The 16918-nt window shown below is 35.1% G+C and overlaps 2 protein-coding genes across 2 annotated transcripts; one reads left to right on the top strand and one right to left on the bottom strand.

The window, feature by feature from the left end:
- Positions 1-3133: 3133 nt before the first annotated feature.
- On the top strand, positions 3134-7625 carry LOC132558251 (prostaglandin E2 receptor EP4 subtype-like). Its single transcript, XM_060222791.1, has 3 exons — positions 3134-3189; positions 5430-6255; positions 7377-7625. Exons 1-3 carry the CDS (start codon positions 3134-3136, stop codon positions 7623-7625), a joined length of 1131 nt encoding a protein of 376 aa, XP_060078774.1.
- A 4955-nt stretch (positions 7626-12580) lies between these two features.
- On the bottom strand, positions 12581-16523 carry LOC132558250 (prostaglandin E2 receptor EP4 subtype-like). Its single transcript, XM_060222790.1, has 2 exons — positions 15714-16523; positions 12581-12928 (listed from the first exon to the last, which is right to left on the bottom strand). Exons 1-2 carry the CDS (start codon positions 16521-16523, stop codon positions 12581-12583), a joined length of 1158 nt encoding a protein of 385 aa, XP_060078773.1.
- Positions 16524-16918: the final 395 nt, after the last annotated feature.

Below are 16918 nucleotides of genomic sequence, written 5' to 3'. Positions count from 1 at the left end.
TAACACCTACCAAGAATAGATCATAGATATAAATGTGACTGATATAGACACCACGAAAATTAACACCTACCAAGAATAGATCATAGATATAAATGTGACTGATAAAGACACCACGAAAATTAACACCTACCAAGAATAGATCATAGATATAAATGTGACTGATACAGACACCACGAAAATCAACATCCTTCTGAAACAATAATGAGATTTTTTTTCTACAGTTTGCCAAAAGAGTAATTTTTCACAGATAACAGGCAACTTGAGTTTCTGGTAAAAACGGTGTTTTTTCTAAAGATGTGTAAATACGCTCATTCTGATTTTGTTTACGTGTTTATTTGTTTATTCTTTCGACAAGTATTATCGATCACATCTTTAAATGAATAACACATGAATACAATTTAATCGATTTAAAATTTCGTTCTTGTATTTTCATCATAACAGCCAAATAGGATTCCGTCAATTTTCATTGACTCTTGTCTAAATTTCAAACCATTCGCACTGGGGTTTAATCCCCAATTTGAAACCAATACCGTTGGCTTTCGTAAGAAGAATTCAATCCATGCATGTTTTAAGCGTTCAATAACATATATAGTCAGTAAGTAACTCTATATCAAATCTTGTCGGTTGACATGGAAACCAGCAGATATTTGATCCGATTTTATAAAGATACATGTATGATTGTGTATAATGTATCATCGGTTGTCATGGATTCCTTCACTGATGTCTCTCTAACTGAAGTTGAAGGTTGGAATTTATCTATTCATTTCGATTTTATAAGAAAGCAAAGCAAGTTGTTACAAGCGGCTAGTTTCGGGTATTATTTGTATTCGTGGAGTAAAACACCGCCCTAGGACATCGTTATAGGAGCCAATTGATTGAAGGAAGAGATCTTGACAAATAAATGATATCACAAGGCTATAGGGTCATTCCTTCCCGATTTTATGTTTTCGCTAATGAAGACACAGACTTGGTTTAGTGGTCCTTCCTATCTGTTAACTATGACATCGATTCGGGAACACTCAATGTATGCTGTAGCAATGTGGATACTGCTAATGACTCCAATCTTACCAACTCAAATTATTCTACACGAAAACAGCCGCCATAGGAAGAGGTCTTCATAGCGCCCTCTAGCAGTCCCTCCACGAGAGTATTTTCATGTCATTAAGACCTAATTTTCCCAAGGAGCTCATTATTGCTCAGAGTCTCCTTAACGCTGCGGATGTAATTTTATACGTTGTTTTGAGAATTCCTCGAATCTTCTTTCTTTGTATTTGTCTGTAGTTCTCCTCTTTTTGAAGTTAATAATACTAAACATTACACCAGTTATATAGTTTTCTACGTAGACTGATGTCACGTACGATTAAGCATTTTTGGTTTAAATATGACAATTTTAGTGAAATTTTCAAAGAAATCAGTTGAAAGCATTTGATTACATCGTAAACAAATCAACGACATGGACTTTCAGCTACTTCAACAGTGCCCTGTATATTACTGTCTCAGTAGATCTAAGACAGGTTTAACTCAAACTGTTACAGTACATTGTCTTTTTACGAATCGAAAAATCCCCTTTGATACTTAAAGAGCCAGACCCACTCCCCGACCGATATTATTTTATATAAAAAAATCATGATTTTCTATTTTTCGCGGGTAGCAAAAGTTCTGACTAACCCTGTAATGCCGCAATTTTAAAGTAAATCGCTACCAATCTAACGTAAGAAAACGTGTTTTGGCGGACTCAGAGGCGAAAAGAAGGAAGATGGCTGGTTCATACTCCATATCCTCTCTGTTTGGCTCTCTCGCGTAGTATCATTCAAAAATCTTACTCATAAATATTCTTATCATCGAATATTCGCTTTAGATAGATCCATTTCGCGATGTTCTATATGTTCGTTACCGTATCGTAGCCCCCATTTGAGGGCCTCTTTGCAATTAATCGTAGTTTTTGTGTCATATCTAAGCCTTGAAAGATGTGATCAATGCATACGTTAGATGATTTCTATACAGGATATATAGAGTATTGATTGCATTTATCGGTAAAATCTCTTTACAAGCGATGTCACATGGACGTACTACTCACCTCTTACTCCATTTTTGTTTTGGTTCTGACCGCGTCTGAACGTATCACGTGACTTTTCCTCATCAATATTCATATCCTGGTGTTGATTAATGAGACTAATTCCGGCACCGATATCTCCGGTACCCTTTCAATTTCAAGTTCGAGACTTTATACAAGTCTTTATTTATATATTATCTATTAGTATCCCGGAAGCAAACATCTTCATTTTGTTTTTTTTTCAGTTTCAGAACGTTCAGTGGCATGTTGTTTCCGATATCAAAATTATCAGGACAGAAGATAGCGAGAAAAACGCAAACCACCAGTCAAATACCATGACATTTTGGTCTGCTGGTTATGGAGAAGAAGTCGTTTAATTGGAAAAGTTGACGCCGGACGGGTGGACGCCTCGGCATTAGCTCTCTTGGCTCCTCAGGTCAGGTGAACAAAAAATGCCAACATCCCTATCATAATGTTCCCAAAATCTATTTTCTGAACTAAACCAAAATTTCAACCCAAAACTGAACTAAGGTAAATCAATAAAAAAGGTAGTAAAAAGCAGATTTCAAGGTTAACAGATACATTAATTTTTATTCACCTATTGTAACGTGACTCAAAGATAGAAACTGTGTGATATCAACTAAATAAGCAGATATACCTACTAGCATCGAATACATGATTACAACAAGCATGCAGATTGTCAAAACCAAGAACAGTCAGTCAAGGGACCTCAAACATGTGTCAAAGTTTGTAGATACAGCAGGAGAACCAATGTTATCAAAATATAACGGCATGGATACAGAAGGAAAGAAAAACTGGTTTCACACATTAAACATAAAATCTTTAGGAAATCTCACAAAACCTAAGGCATGCCTCCAGCCGACAATTCGTTAAGGACAACAGCGAAAATAGGACAAAAATATACCATATAGTACTGATTTCAAATAACAAAGGAAATTGATGATTGGTAAGGAGGAAATCAATCTGGGTCACTATATACATCCGATTAATGAATTATAAATACTAGTATCATCCTGCTGGTACTCTAGCTAGTTCGTGGGAATTAACGAGATAGAGAAAATGGATTTAGGAACCCGGAAGAATTTTCCCCACAGTGATGGCGGTATTCTAGTCAGGTAATATGTACTTAACACCGGGTCCGAAATTCTCGTGCAAATTCTATATCTGCATATCTCTAGAAATTCTAGTCAGGTAATATGTACTTAACGCCGGGTCCGAAATTCTCGTGCAAATTATATATCTGCATATGTAATCGGGGGTTGCAAGAAACGTCACAACACCGGAGTTCGTTCTGTATATTTATTACGATCATAAGGACGACACCCTGTAACAAATACAAATAGAACACATTACACTCTTGCAAATTATAAAAAAAACAAGGGGAGGTATCTGTACAAGTTAAAAAAGCGATCTTATTAACTGAAATTGTCACTGTACATTTCGTTTATCTCTTATAATTATACATATAATCTGGTATGAGGCTATATGCTTGGTTATTACAAAATATAACACTATATATCATCCCTGCATGTAGTGCAGGGCCGATGATTCTCGTGCACTCAATAAACTATATATCTAAAAATAACAACATACACACTCTTACACACCGATATACACAAAGTCAACATTATATATCTCATGAGATAGACACATCTGACCATCATGTAACATTATATACACACGTTTAGCCATTGCCAATTGCATAAATTCAAATAAAAATTCTAGTCAGGTAATATGTACATTAAAGATAATAAGACTTACATTAAATTCTGTCTTTGTGCAAATTATATATCTCCATAACATCTCGTGCAAATTATATATCACACAAAGAACAACAAACACAATGACACAATTATATATCACAAGCATATCTATGACTAGAAATTCACACCTAGTCAGGTATATATATATATAACGACGTCAACGATAAAATAGGCAAAGCGAAAGCTGGTACTTACGACATGCAAATTATATATAAAACAATAACAAATATCACATCTGGAAATTCTAGTCAGGAAATATGTACTTAACGCCGGGTCCGAAATTCTCGTGCAAATTATATATCTGCATATCTCTGGAAATTCTAGTCAGGTAATATGTACTTAAAGCCAGGTCCGAAATTCTCGTGCAAATTATATATCTCCATACTCGTGCAAATTATATATCTCCATACTCGTGCAAATTATATATCTGCATATCTCTGGATTTTGTAAAACTATTTATTTTTGTGGGGATTCATTTTCCTTGAATTCATGCGTAGTCTACATCCACAACTTTATAATTCCACAAAATGGTAACTAGAACTAAGCTGACATGGATTATAAAACTTGTGGATTGTGTAAGTAATATTTTATCAAAAGCTGACATGGATTATAAAACTTGTGGATTGTGTAAGTAATATTTTATCAAAAACTGACATGGGTTATAAAACTTGTGGATTGTGTAAGTAATATTTTATCAAAAGCTGACATGGATTATAAAACTTGTGGATTGTTTTAGTAATATTTTATCAAAAGCTGACATGGATTATAAAACTTGTGGATTGTGTAAGTAATATTTTATCAAAAGCTGACATGGATTATAAAACTTGTGGATTGTGTAAGTAATATTTTATCAAAAGCTGACATGGATTATAAAACTTGTGGATTGTGTAAGTAGTATTTTATCAAAAGCTGACATGGATTATAAAACTTGTGGATTGTGTAAGTAATATTTTATCAAGTGCCAACGAAAATGTAAGTTTTGAAAAACCATGAAATTTGAGCCCCGGCGATTTTTTCTTATTGCCAATGAAAATTGCAAAATTTTAGGCACTTAAAAATAATTCACTTTCAGCTATGTTTCACATGATCTAGGTAAATCAATAGAGATCATGTTTAGAGCGCTATATGCAGACTATTAATAAAGTAGACAGGCTTGAAGATAAACAGGAAAGACAAATTATTTCGTTTCCGCTGTTTACTTATGGTCCGCATTATTTAAGTCTCACAAATTTTCATTTGTTTTATTACCAGTGTGAATAATCATTTCTGTGGTATGTTAATCGCTTCACTGAAGATGCTTTGAATAAGATTTTCTGCCGTCATTTTGTAACTGATGTCAAAATAGTTTTATTTTGCATGTTCAGATTAATACATAAAATAATTAAGTTTTCCAGAAATGTGATGACTATCTTAAAAAAGCATTTGAAAAGAATTATCAATTGAAATAATATTTTTGTCTTGAAAATGGAACAGCAAACAGAATGTGTAACATAACAGGAATATAAGGAGAGAGTACAAAACAACATAATTACACAAATTCACAACAAACTCATGTCTGTGATCTAACTGCAGAATTGTTCTTTTTTTTTCAGGAAATACGAAATGTTGCCCATGACAACAATGAATACTGGTGATATTCTACATTTGAATACCATAAACATGACATGTACTTTCAACTGTACAACGCCAGAGCTTGGCAGGAATTTCCCTGTACTTCCGGTTGCGATGATGCTTTTGTTTGGAGGAAGTGGTAATATTCTTGCATTGATCATTCTCATCCATACTTCACAAAGACATAAATGGAGGGCTTTCTATCGGCTGGTGCTAGCTCTCGCATTATCCGACCTTTTGGGTCTCTTAGGCCCACTTCCGGTCTCTATTTCCGCTTATGTGAATAACATGACGTGGACCGGAGGAGAAATCTCGTGCGCTTTTATGTCTTTTACTTTGATTTTTACTGGAATGACGTCAGCGATGTTAGCTGCAGCAATGTCTCTGGATCGTTTTCTAGCGGTTTGGTTTCCGTTTTTCTACACCAGTAAGTTAGGAAAAAGATGGGCGAGTTTTACAATAGCAGCGTTAGGGATCTTGGCACTGGTACTGGCTTGCATGCCTTTAATGGGTATAAACGAGAATGTCCATCAGTTTCCAGGAACTTGGTGTTTCTTTAATCAGTTTGCTACAGACGCCGGTGGTAAGCTGTTTTCTTACCTTTATGCCTCTCTCGGGATGGGTATGGTCGGGATGATGGTGGTCCTAAATACACTGGTCATTGTAGTGCTGGTCAGACGGAGGCTGCTGAAAACTGACCATGGAGGTCGGGTGAAATCAGAGTCACGGCGAGCTGGTGACGTGTTCAACGTGGTTTTCCTAGTGGTGCTCATGATGGTGTTTACTATCTGCTGGCTTCCGTTAATGGTTGAGTATTGTATCTTTGTTTATACAAAAATTCAAATTATGTTTTCAGAAATTTTAATACGGAAAAAATTAGAATGGGATATAAAACCAAAAATTGCGTTAAGGCTGGATAAGAATACCGTTTGCTCGGTCAGTGTCTCAGTAATGGTCTCACGTACAATTGATACCACAGTATTCGTTAAGGTTCATAGATAACCATATCAACCTTAGAATCACGACAACTGCCTTAGAATCACGACAACCGCATTATAATCACGACAACCGCATTATAATCGCGACAACCACGTTATAATCACGACAACTGCCTTAGAATCACGACAACCGCATTAGAATCACGACAACCGCATTATAATCACGACAACCGCATTAGAATCACGACAACCGCCTTAGCATCACGACAAACGCATTAGAATCACGACAACCGCATTTGATCACAACCGCTTTAGAATCACGACAACCGCATTATAATCACGACAACTGCCTTAGAATCACGACAACCGCATTAAAATCACGACAACCGCATTATAATCACGAAAACCGCTTCAGAATCAAGACAACTGCCTTAGAATCACGACAACCGCATTATAATCACGACAACCGCATTATAATCGCGACAACCACGTTATAATCACGACAACTGCCTTAGAATCACGACAACCGCATTATAATCACGACAACCGCATTAAAATCACGACAACCGCATTATAATCACGACAACTGCCTTAGAATCACGACAACCGCATTATAATCACGACAACTGCCTTAGAATCACGACAACCGCATTAGAATCACGACAACCGCATTAGAATCACGACAACCGCATTAGAATCACGACAACCGCATTATAATCACGACAACTGCCTTAGAATCAGGATGACCGCCTTATAATCTATATTATGTCTTCGTGTTAAACACTCATTGCGTTGAATAACATTAAAATCTATGTTATGTCTTTATGTTGAACACGCGTTGAATAACATTAAAATCTATATTATGTCTTTGTGTTGAACACCCGTTGAATAACATTAAAATCTATGTTATGTCTTTGTGTTGAACACGCGTCGGGATATATTTTTATATCATATGTACTGCGCAAATAACCACGACCTTTGTGATATTAGGTACGGATAATAATCAACCAATCAGCATTTGGCAGTGTTGACCGTTTGAGTGACCTTTTGGTTATGAGGCTGGCCCTAACAAATCAAATCCTTGACCCATGGATCTATATACTTTTGCGGAAGGATTTTGTATCGGCAGTTGTTAACAAAGGGAATCGTTTCGTTAACCGAGGAAGTTTTCTACGACGGAAGTCGACCGATGAATTTAGTCGCAGCGGACAAAGGAGAACCTATTCTGCTACAAGTTGAATGAAGAATGGAGCGCATGCGCATTCTTAACAAATATAATGTCAAACAATTTACACTGGTTGCAGATGAACATGATTAATTGTGATATGTAAAATCCAAATCTCTCCCACTAGAAAGCAATATTTTTCATTAGTGAGACCTGGATTTTTGCGTACCTGTTTTAATATCGATGAAACAAGCCCATGCACATCTATTACGCTCATAATTATTGAAAGGAAATAATTATCTTTCTTATATAAATTGCCAAGCGATGCATCAGAAATTTACCTCTTTGCTGAAAATTAAATGTTCTTACTTCTGGAGATCAGCATAACAAACTTATCATATTGCTTCTGTTTTGAATAAATAAATAGATAAATAATTGAATAAATAAATAAATAAAATTTATTTGATAAATGCTGGTTGAATATATAAAGTTGTATTGCCGTCAACGAATAATTAAAGAACAAGTAAATATTGTTTGTAATTCACGAAAGAAATATATACAAATACAACAAGACTTATATATCATAGACCTTTTACTTCTTGTACAGAATAAACATTTTAATGAACTATTATTTTTGTTGTTTTTTTTCTTGACGCTACAGTCGATATTTCAGAACATCGCCCTACCTCTTTACAACCATTACTGGTCTAAGGGAGATAACTCTTACGCATTTAGAAACGTCCGGGTCGCCTTCCGTTTTACTAGATCACTCGATTTTGTACCATTCAGCTGTGATAAAAACATGCCAGTGAGATGAAACATAAATATGATTTGTTTCCTTCTACCCAACAAACCCTATTTTTAATTACGGTACTCATGGAAAACCTGTTTAAGTCCTGATCATCCTCCGGTTTGACCATTGAACCAGCAAAACTTCCTGTTTTTTCAGTCGTGTACAGGGAAGTAAATATTTCTTATTGCTTGACCTAATATTTTAAGTGTGTGTGTCTACTTATTTTTCCTGTTACAGATATCAAATTAAACAGTCGCACTTCAAATCGTATATTTGATGAAAAGTTTGTACGGTACAGAAGAAACACTTCGAACTAAACAAGGTCTTAGAATGATTTGACGTCGAAATAACGAGGTTTTACTTTATATGCAAAATGAAAAACGCAATATTTCCGTCGTCATTTAAAAAAGCTCAGGGTGTAATTTGCATTGACAATAATTACACTATAAAATCACACGGGATGAAGAGTTTCTGTGGTAAGACGTTCGCTTTCTCAAATAAAGGAGTGAATGTTAAATTACTGATTAAGAATTTTATAGCGTTAAAGGCAGTTTTATGAAGGTTTTGTTTTCGTCCTTTTCGAGGATGAAATTCAGTTTGAAAGTTATGAAAAGCGTTTTGTATTTTTACTTGTGTTGTTTGTATCAAGAGACTGTTATTTAAACTCTCTCTCTCACTCTCTCTCTCTCTCTCTCTCTCTCTCTCTCTCTCTCTCTCTCTCTCTCTCTCTCTCTCTCTCTCTCTCTCTCTCTCGTTTTTTTTTCGTATATTATAATTGTATTTAAACATGCTCATAATTTTTTTTTTGTTAAAAAATAAAATATGTTTAAATCAAAATGAAATTCAGTCGCGCAAACTGTATGGAAAAGACAGCTCATAATTTTTTTTTTGTTAAAAAATTATTCCTTTTTGCTTCAGACTTTAGCTAGTAACAAATGTGAATTCAGATTTCGAATTGACTGAAATGCTCACAAGAGGAATGAAGTGATCTTTACAATTTCATCAAAAGGAAGTTTAAGGTCGTCATAGTGATCTCATTGAGAAATATTATATTTCTTCGTGTGATATAAAGCTGGACGTGTTTGATGTTCGTTAGTTTGCCTGCTGGTTCCGTTGTTGTATAACTTGTTCTCATTTGAGCACGTGACATTACGCACTTGCATCGACCAAGATTTGCATTGCAGGTTGCGTCGATGAAGCAGAAAACGCTTACTCTTCCTTAACACGTTGCCTTATTTTCCTTGTACTTTTTCAGGAATCTTCCTGTAAATCATTCTTTTGTTCATCGTTTATCCTAGTTTTATTGTGTCGCCTGCAGAGCTGGCGGACATTAAGTGATCACTTTGTCCGTCGTCACGCGTCGGCGGCGTCCGTACGAAAGTTTTCCGCACTTCTTTCGTTTATGCTTTGAGTTACCAAAATGAAATTTAGTATATGGCTTCTTGTTGGAAGGGTACATGTTAGTTTTGACATCCAGTTCGATTTCTGGGTGACCGTGACACTTTATGCAGGCGACACATACAGTTCTGGGTGACCGTGACACTTTATGCAGGCGACACATACAGTTCTGGGTGACCGTGACACTTTATGCAGGCGACACATACAGTTCTGGGTGACCGTGACACTTTATGCAGGCGACACATACAGTTCTGGGTGACCGTGACACTTTATGCAGGCGACACATCCAGTTCTGGGTGACTGTGACACTTTATGCAGGCGACACATACAGTTCTGGGTGACCGTGACACTTTATGCAGGCGACACATACAGTTCTGGGTGACCGTGACACTTTATGCAGGCGACACATCCAGTTCTGGGTGACCGTGACACTTTATGCAGGCGACACATCCAGTTCTGGGTGACCGTGACACTTTATGCAGGCGACACATCCAGTTCCGAGGAACTCTTGTTGACTTTAAGTTGGGATTATCTTTATGTTGACATATTAGTATTTTTTCTTGTTTTCCAGACAAAGTTTGACAAACTCTGATATTTAATAATTTTGTTTCTAAATAATGTATGTCACAGTGTGCATTATCTACACCTTATATATATAATGTTTAATGCTATTTACACAGGAAACTAGACGGATGGATGAATCTAGTAATCATAGGCCTATTTCCGTCCTGATTTATCAAACTAACCCACCTAACTATTGAACATCAGTTTGGGTTTTAACACAAGGATTCCATCATTTATCAATCTCTATCCGTTTAAAATTTATTTTTAAAAAAAATCTCGTCGAAAGCAAGAACACAAGATTCGCAGTTTGTGACATAAGTGTGACACAAGGCGTATTGTGCAAAAATATAGAGTTAGAGCTATCTACTTAAAATTGTTTAAAACTACTTTATATTTTATATATAATGGTTGACGACGATATGGTCGTCATATGAAATGAACACAACTCTTTCTTTAACTTGACAAAACAATGGATAATTAACTCCCAATTTCAGCAAACTTTTAATTCTCCCATGAAAACACCTTAATCATCATTGTCTTTGATAATCAAATTATCATTGAAATAAATATGAATTGTACTAATTAGTATTCGTGTGGCTCAGTGCTTATACACTACACGTCCATAGTTTGACTCACCGAGCGGACTTGTTGGAGTCACTAACTCAGCCATGGGGGTTTTCCCTGCGTTCTGCCCCTCCTCCTCTCCCCTCCCACCCCCACCCCCAACTCTCCCAACCACACCCCCATTCCCTCCAAACAATAGCAGGGAAAGTCTGTTTTGTAATTGTTGTAGAATAAATTCAGTTATAAAAAAAGTTATAATTCACTCACCCACCCACCCACCCAATACCCACCGAACCACCCACCCACCGACCCACCCACCGACCCACCCACCCTGCGTTCTGCCCCTCCTCCTCTCCCCTCCCACCCCCACCCCCAACTCTCCCAACCACACCCCCATTCCCTCCAAACAAGAGCAGGGAAAGTCTGTTTTGTAATTGTTGTAGAATAAATTCAGTTATAAAAAAGTTACAATTCACTCACCCACCCACCCACCCAATACCCACCGACCCAATACCGACCCACCCACCCACCGACCGACCCTCCCACCCACCCACCCACCCACTCACTCACTCACTCACTCACTCACTTAATAGATAAACAAATTGATCGATCGATAGATGTATTGATTTATAATAATAACTTTAAACATTTACGACTTATATTCTGTGAGGAAGGACGTTAATGGCGGTAACCAGTTCAATGCATTTGGGAAAAAACTTCCGTCAAAGATCATCATCAATTAATAGATAGTCAATATAATTTGTGTAATAAGTTTACAGAATCGTCCTTACACCCCATGTCACATGACGGATTTCTCCACCTGTTTGGGTCCGTGTTAACAGTATAAGTGTTGATTTTGACAATGTGTTGTGGTTCCTTTCCATTGTGTAACAAAGCTAGATCGTTACACCACAGACACTACACCATTCCACCACGGAGAATTTATAATCCTCTATTTCTTAGAATATTTGGTGTATACCTCCTAAACAACTAATCTGTAAATATATATATATATTTATGTTTATATCTCTAATCGTTTACTGTATCCATTGTATTGCTACAGTGTGACCTTAGTCCCTTGTGAATAACCAGACCGAGAACTGACAACGTCCTAGGAAAATCGCAAGTTATGCGAACAATATTACCAGATGAAAATTGAATATGATAACATATACATTGAACTGCTTTCAGTTGACATTCATGAGCATTGTAAATGCCAACTGGATAGAAGTATACTGAGCATGTTCCCTGGACGTGCTTTACTGGATTTCTCCTTATCGCGTTGATATTCATATCCCAATGTATATAGATACAAAGCAGTTCAATGCTTAGATAAAAAAATAAAAACCAGTCAAAATAGTTAAATCACAAACAGAAAAATAAGATCACTGAATGATGTTTTACTTATTAATCAAGAAAAAAATACATTCAATCATAGTAAAAACAAACAGAAAAACACTGAATGATGTTTTACTTATTATTCAAGAAAAAAATACATTCAATCACAGAAAAAACAAACAATAAACATTTAACTTTTCTACGTAACGGTAATTGATGTGAAGTTTCTTGGAAACGAAAGTGGTGCTAGTAATTTCATTATGGAAATTCCAATATTGGTGACTAAGACCTTCATTTTTTATCTTATTCAGTAACATTACAAAACTATAAGAAATACCGATATGTCAGTAAGGGCTCATGACAATCAATTTGCTAAACATGGGAGAGTTCGTGTCCACACCGCGCATGTACCTCAACCTCCATTTCCGATTCTTCATCCGAGGTACGACTCTCCGATGTACGATCTCCAGCTGTACTCGTCGCGGTCGAGCAAGTTTTACCAGATCCGGTTCGGACGTTTTCTGGATACTTCCGTTTTAGAAAACCTCCCTTGTTAAGAGCACGTTTTCCTATTTTGATAACCGTAGTTATGGAGTCTTTCCGAAGAATTAAATATATCCAGGGATCAATGATTTGATTTGCCAGAGCCAGCCTCATGACCATCAGGTCACTTAAACGGTCGATATCGCCGAGCGCTGATTGGTTGATTAATATTCGTACCTGTAATGATAAGATGTAAATATCTATATAAATTGATAAGCGAATAAATGAAAGTAAATCTTCCCTTGCGTCTTCAAATATTCAGGGTTCTTCGGGGGATGTTTATTTAGCAATGCTGACCGGGAACAACACATAAATAAAAACTGGGACGTAACAAAATACATAGACTGTGGATAGCGCTAATCAAATTCTATGTTAGCGGTTCGGGATATTACACATGGCGATTAGATTTGCGCAAGTCACGCGCTATTGTCACTACTCTTATATGTGTTTGTTTACAATCCTACAGGGTATCTAAACATGATCTTTATACTTGAAGAATTATGTATGACAACTAGTTCTTATATTGCCAGGTAAATTAATTCACAAAAAAAGTAAATAAACGAGTTCATTTGAGAATTTGCTCTTCTGATGTTGGTTTCTTATTATGGCGCTCAAATGGCGCCACCTACTACTTCCGGTAAACTATGCTCACTATCGTAAGTATCAAATGTAAATAACAAGATTTTTTTCTTTTACTGCAATGCATGGCAAGATATAAATAGATCCTAGTAAACATGCATGTTAAGATATAAATAGATCTTATTAAACATGCATGTTAAGATATAAATAGATCTTATTAAACATGCATGGCAAGATATAAATAGATCTTATTAAACGTGCATTTTAAGATATAAATAGATCCCATTAAACATGTATGTTATGATATAAAAATATCCTAGTAAATATGTATGTTAAGATATAAATAGATTCTATTAAACATGTATGTTAAGTTATAAAAAAGATCTTATTAAACATGTTTGTTAAGTTATAAAAAAGATCTTATAAAACATGTATGTTAAGATATAAAAAAGATCTTATTAAACATGTTTGTTAAGTTATAAAAAAGATCTTATAAAACATGTATGTTAAGACAAAAAAGATCTTATTAAACAGGTATGTTAAGATATAAAAAAGATCTTATAAAACATGTATGTTAAGATATAAAAAAGATCTTATTAAACATGTTTGTTAAGTTATAAAAAAGATCTTATAAAACATGTATGTTAAGACATAAAAAGATCTTATTAAACAGGTATGTTAAGATATAAAAAAGATCTTATAAAACATGTATGTTAAGATATAAAAAAGATCTTATTAAACATGTTTGTTAAGTTATAAAAAAGATCTTATGAAACATGTATGTTAAGACAAAAAAGATCTTATTAAACAGGTATGTTAAGTTATAAAAAAGATCTTATAAAACAGGTAGTTAAGACAAAAAAGACCTTATTAAACATGTTTGTTAAGATATAAAAAGATCTTATAAAACAGGTATGTTAAGACAAAAAAGATCTTATTAAACAGGTATGTTAAGTTATAAAAAAGATCTTATAAAACAGGTATGTTAAGACAAAAAAGACCTTATTAAACATGTTTGTTAAAATATAAAAAGATCTTATAAAACAGGTATGTTAAGACAAAAAAGATCTTATTAAACATGTTTGTTAAGATATAAAAAAGATCTTATAAAACAGGTTTGTTAAAACATGATATAAAAAGATCTTATTAAACAGGTATGTTAAGATATAAAAAGATCTTATTAAACAGGTATGTTAAGATATAAAAAGATCTTATAAAACAGGTATGTTAAGACATAAAAAGATCTTATTAAACAGGTATGTTAAGTTATAAAAAAGATCTTATTAAACACGTTTGTTAAGATATAAAAAGATCTTATAAAACAGGTATGTTAAGATATAAAAAGATCTTATTAAACAGGTATGTTAAGATATAAAAATATCTTATTAAACAGGTATGTTAAGTTATAAAAAAGATCTTATAAAACAGGTATGTTAAGATATAAAAAGATCTTATAAAACAGGTATGTTAAGATATAAAAAGATCTTATTAAACAGGTATGTTAAGATATAAAAATATCTTATTAAACAGGTATGTTAAGTTATAAAAAAGATCTTATAAAACAGGTATGTTAAGTTATAAAAAAGATCTTATAAAACATGTATGTTAAGATATAAAAAGGTTCTATTAATCATACATTTTCAGATATAACAATTTTTGAGCAACCAGGGCCTGCTGTATACAAGACTCCGATCTCGGTAACCAAATCAACATTAAGATTATCGAGGGCAGAATGTACGTTTGAATTGTTGTCGTAGTGTTGTTTTTTAACTTGATAAAAATCTTCGCTCTGGCCCTTTAACAAGTTAAGAGAAGTTGTTTTTTGTGTCTCACAACTCACTACGTAAATTGACCTCTATAACTAATAACGTGTACAGATTGTGATTTATTATAAACAGGGGTTGCAGTTATGTGATAATTATTAACTCTCGAATTTCCTCCGTTTCCAACACCAGCCGACTTGTGTTTACTTGAGGAAAATTAACATAGTCAATATAATTTGTGAGATGTCCATTTAGAATTGATTGTTCTTTGTTTTTAAAATGGAATATTTGAAATATGTTTTTGAAAAGATAAAAACAGTGTTAAAGACACGTGTATCTATTTTCCGGAAACTTTTTAACAAACAGAAAACGCGGCCTTTATCGTTCATTACGTTGATTTCAAGGTACATTCGATTTACCGACATCATTCCGGAAATGTTAGATTAAAGTTCTGAGACAAATCAATAGTTTGTGATAAAAAGAAACAGAATTAATTTATCCATGTTAAAGTAGATTTGATATCATCGTTTATTTCTTCATTAAAATTTCAAACGGTGTCGGCGATGTGGTGTAAGAAGCAGGGGACACAAACACTGCCATACAAAGATACAATACTCAACCATTAACGGAAGCCAGCAGATAGTAAACACCATCATGAGCACCACTAGGAACACCACGTTGAACACGTCACCAGCTCGCCGTGACTCTGAGGTCGCCCGACCTTCATGGTTAGTTTTTAGGAGCCTCCGTCTGATCAGCACTACAATGACCAATGTATTTAGGACCACCATCATCCCGACCATACCCATCCCGAGAGAGGCATAAAGGTAAGAAAACAGCTTACCACCGGCGTCTGTAGCAAACTGATTAAAGAAACACCAAGTTCCAGGAAACTGATGGACATTCTCGTTTATACCCATTAAAGGTAGGCAAGCCAAGATGAATGCAAAAGTACATATCCCTGCCATTGTGATGTTAACACGACGTTTACCTAACACATTAGTGTAGAAAAATGGGAACCACACAGCCAGAAAACGGTCTAAGGACATTGCTGCTGCAAGCATCGCCGATGTCATTCCAGCAAATATAAAGAAAAACGACATCAAGTCACACACCGCTTGCCCTCCCATCCATTTCTTGTTATTGACATAAGCGGTAATGGAAACCGGAAGTGGGCCAACGAGGCCTATAAAATCCGAGACTGCGAGGGCCAACACGAGCCGGTAAAATGTCCGCCATTTGTGTTTTCGTGACGTGCAAATGAGAAGAACCAAAGCTAGAATATTTCCGGTTCCGCCAAACAAGAGCATCATTACTACTGGTAGGACGGGGAGATCTTTCCCGGGTTTTGGCGTGGAACTGACGAGATTCCAAGTCGTAGGAGTGACGTCATCTGTGGTGGCTATGAAAGGGGTAGATACTGACGTCATAGTAGTGTAACTTTCCACCTTAAATGAAAAAACAAAGAAATAAACATGTGTTATGATCAACTGCAATGATAATCATGTCTAAAGCATTTATAAGACACAAATGATTAGCAGCTTTCAGTACAAATGTTTAAACAAAAGATGTTCAACTAGCACATTTAAGGAAAAATGATTATACAAAAGACACCAGTGAATAGATCGATTCAGCACACGATATTGTAAAATAATACACGATAATAAACCGTAATTACAAATTTAGATACAGGATTAAACTTCATGATTTGTAACGTTTTCGGTTTTCAATAACTCGTCCATGATTTTACACAATCATTTAGGTGACAATTAGTTTCATTCTGTGTAAATGTTTTGGACTCTCACATTATTGATATCAAACATGG

The sequence above is a fragment of the Ylistrum balloti genome, unplaced genomic scaffold, assembly GCF_031769215.1.
Source record: "Ylistrum balloti isolate Yb309-2 unplaced genomic scaffold, AGI_CSIRO_Ybal_v1 Utg370776, whole genome shotgun sequence".
NCBI lineage: Eukaryota > Metazoa > Mollusca > Bivalvia > Pectinida > Pectinidae > Ylistrum > Ylistrum balloti.
The sequence above is the reverse complement of the archived record's forward strand: the minus strand, read 5'-3'. Positions and strand labels throughout refer to the sequence as shown.

Excerpts from the sequence above, each read along its gene's own strand:
- LOC132558251 (XM_060222791.1), top strand. The coding sequence starts at position 3,134 with ATGGATTTAGGAACCCGGAAGAATTTTCCCCACAGTGATGGCGGTATT. Across the intron at positions 3,190-5,429 it reads GATGGCGGTATTCTAGTCAG|GAAATACGAAATGTTGCCCA; the intron begins GTAATATGTACT and ends TTTTTTTTTCAG. Across the intron at positions 6,256-7,376 it reads TCTGCTGGCTTCCGTTAATG|GTACGGATAATAATCAACCA; the intron begins GTTGAGTATTGT and ends TTGTGATATTAG.
- LOC132558250 (XM_060222790.1), bottom strand. The coding sequence starts at position 16,523 with ATGACGTCAGTATCTACCCCTTTCATAGCCACCACAGATGACGTCACT. Across the intron at positions 12,929-15,713 it reads TCTGCTGGCTTCCGTTAATG|GTACGAATATTAATCAACCA; the intron begins GTTGAGTATTGT and ends TTATCATTACAG.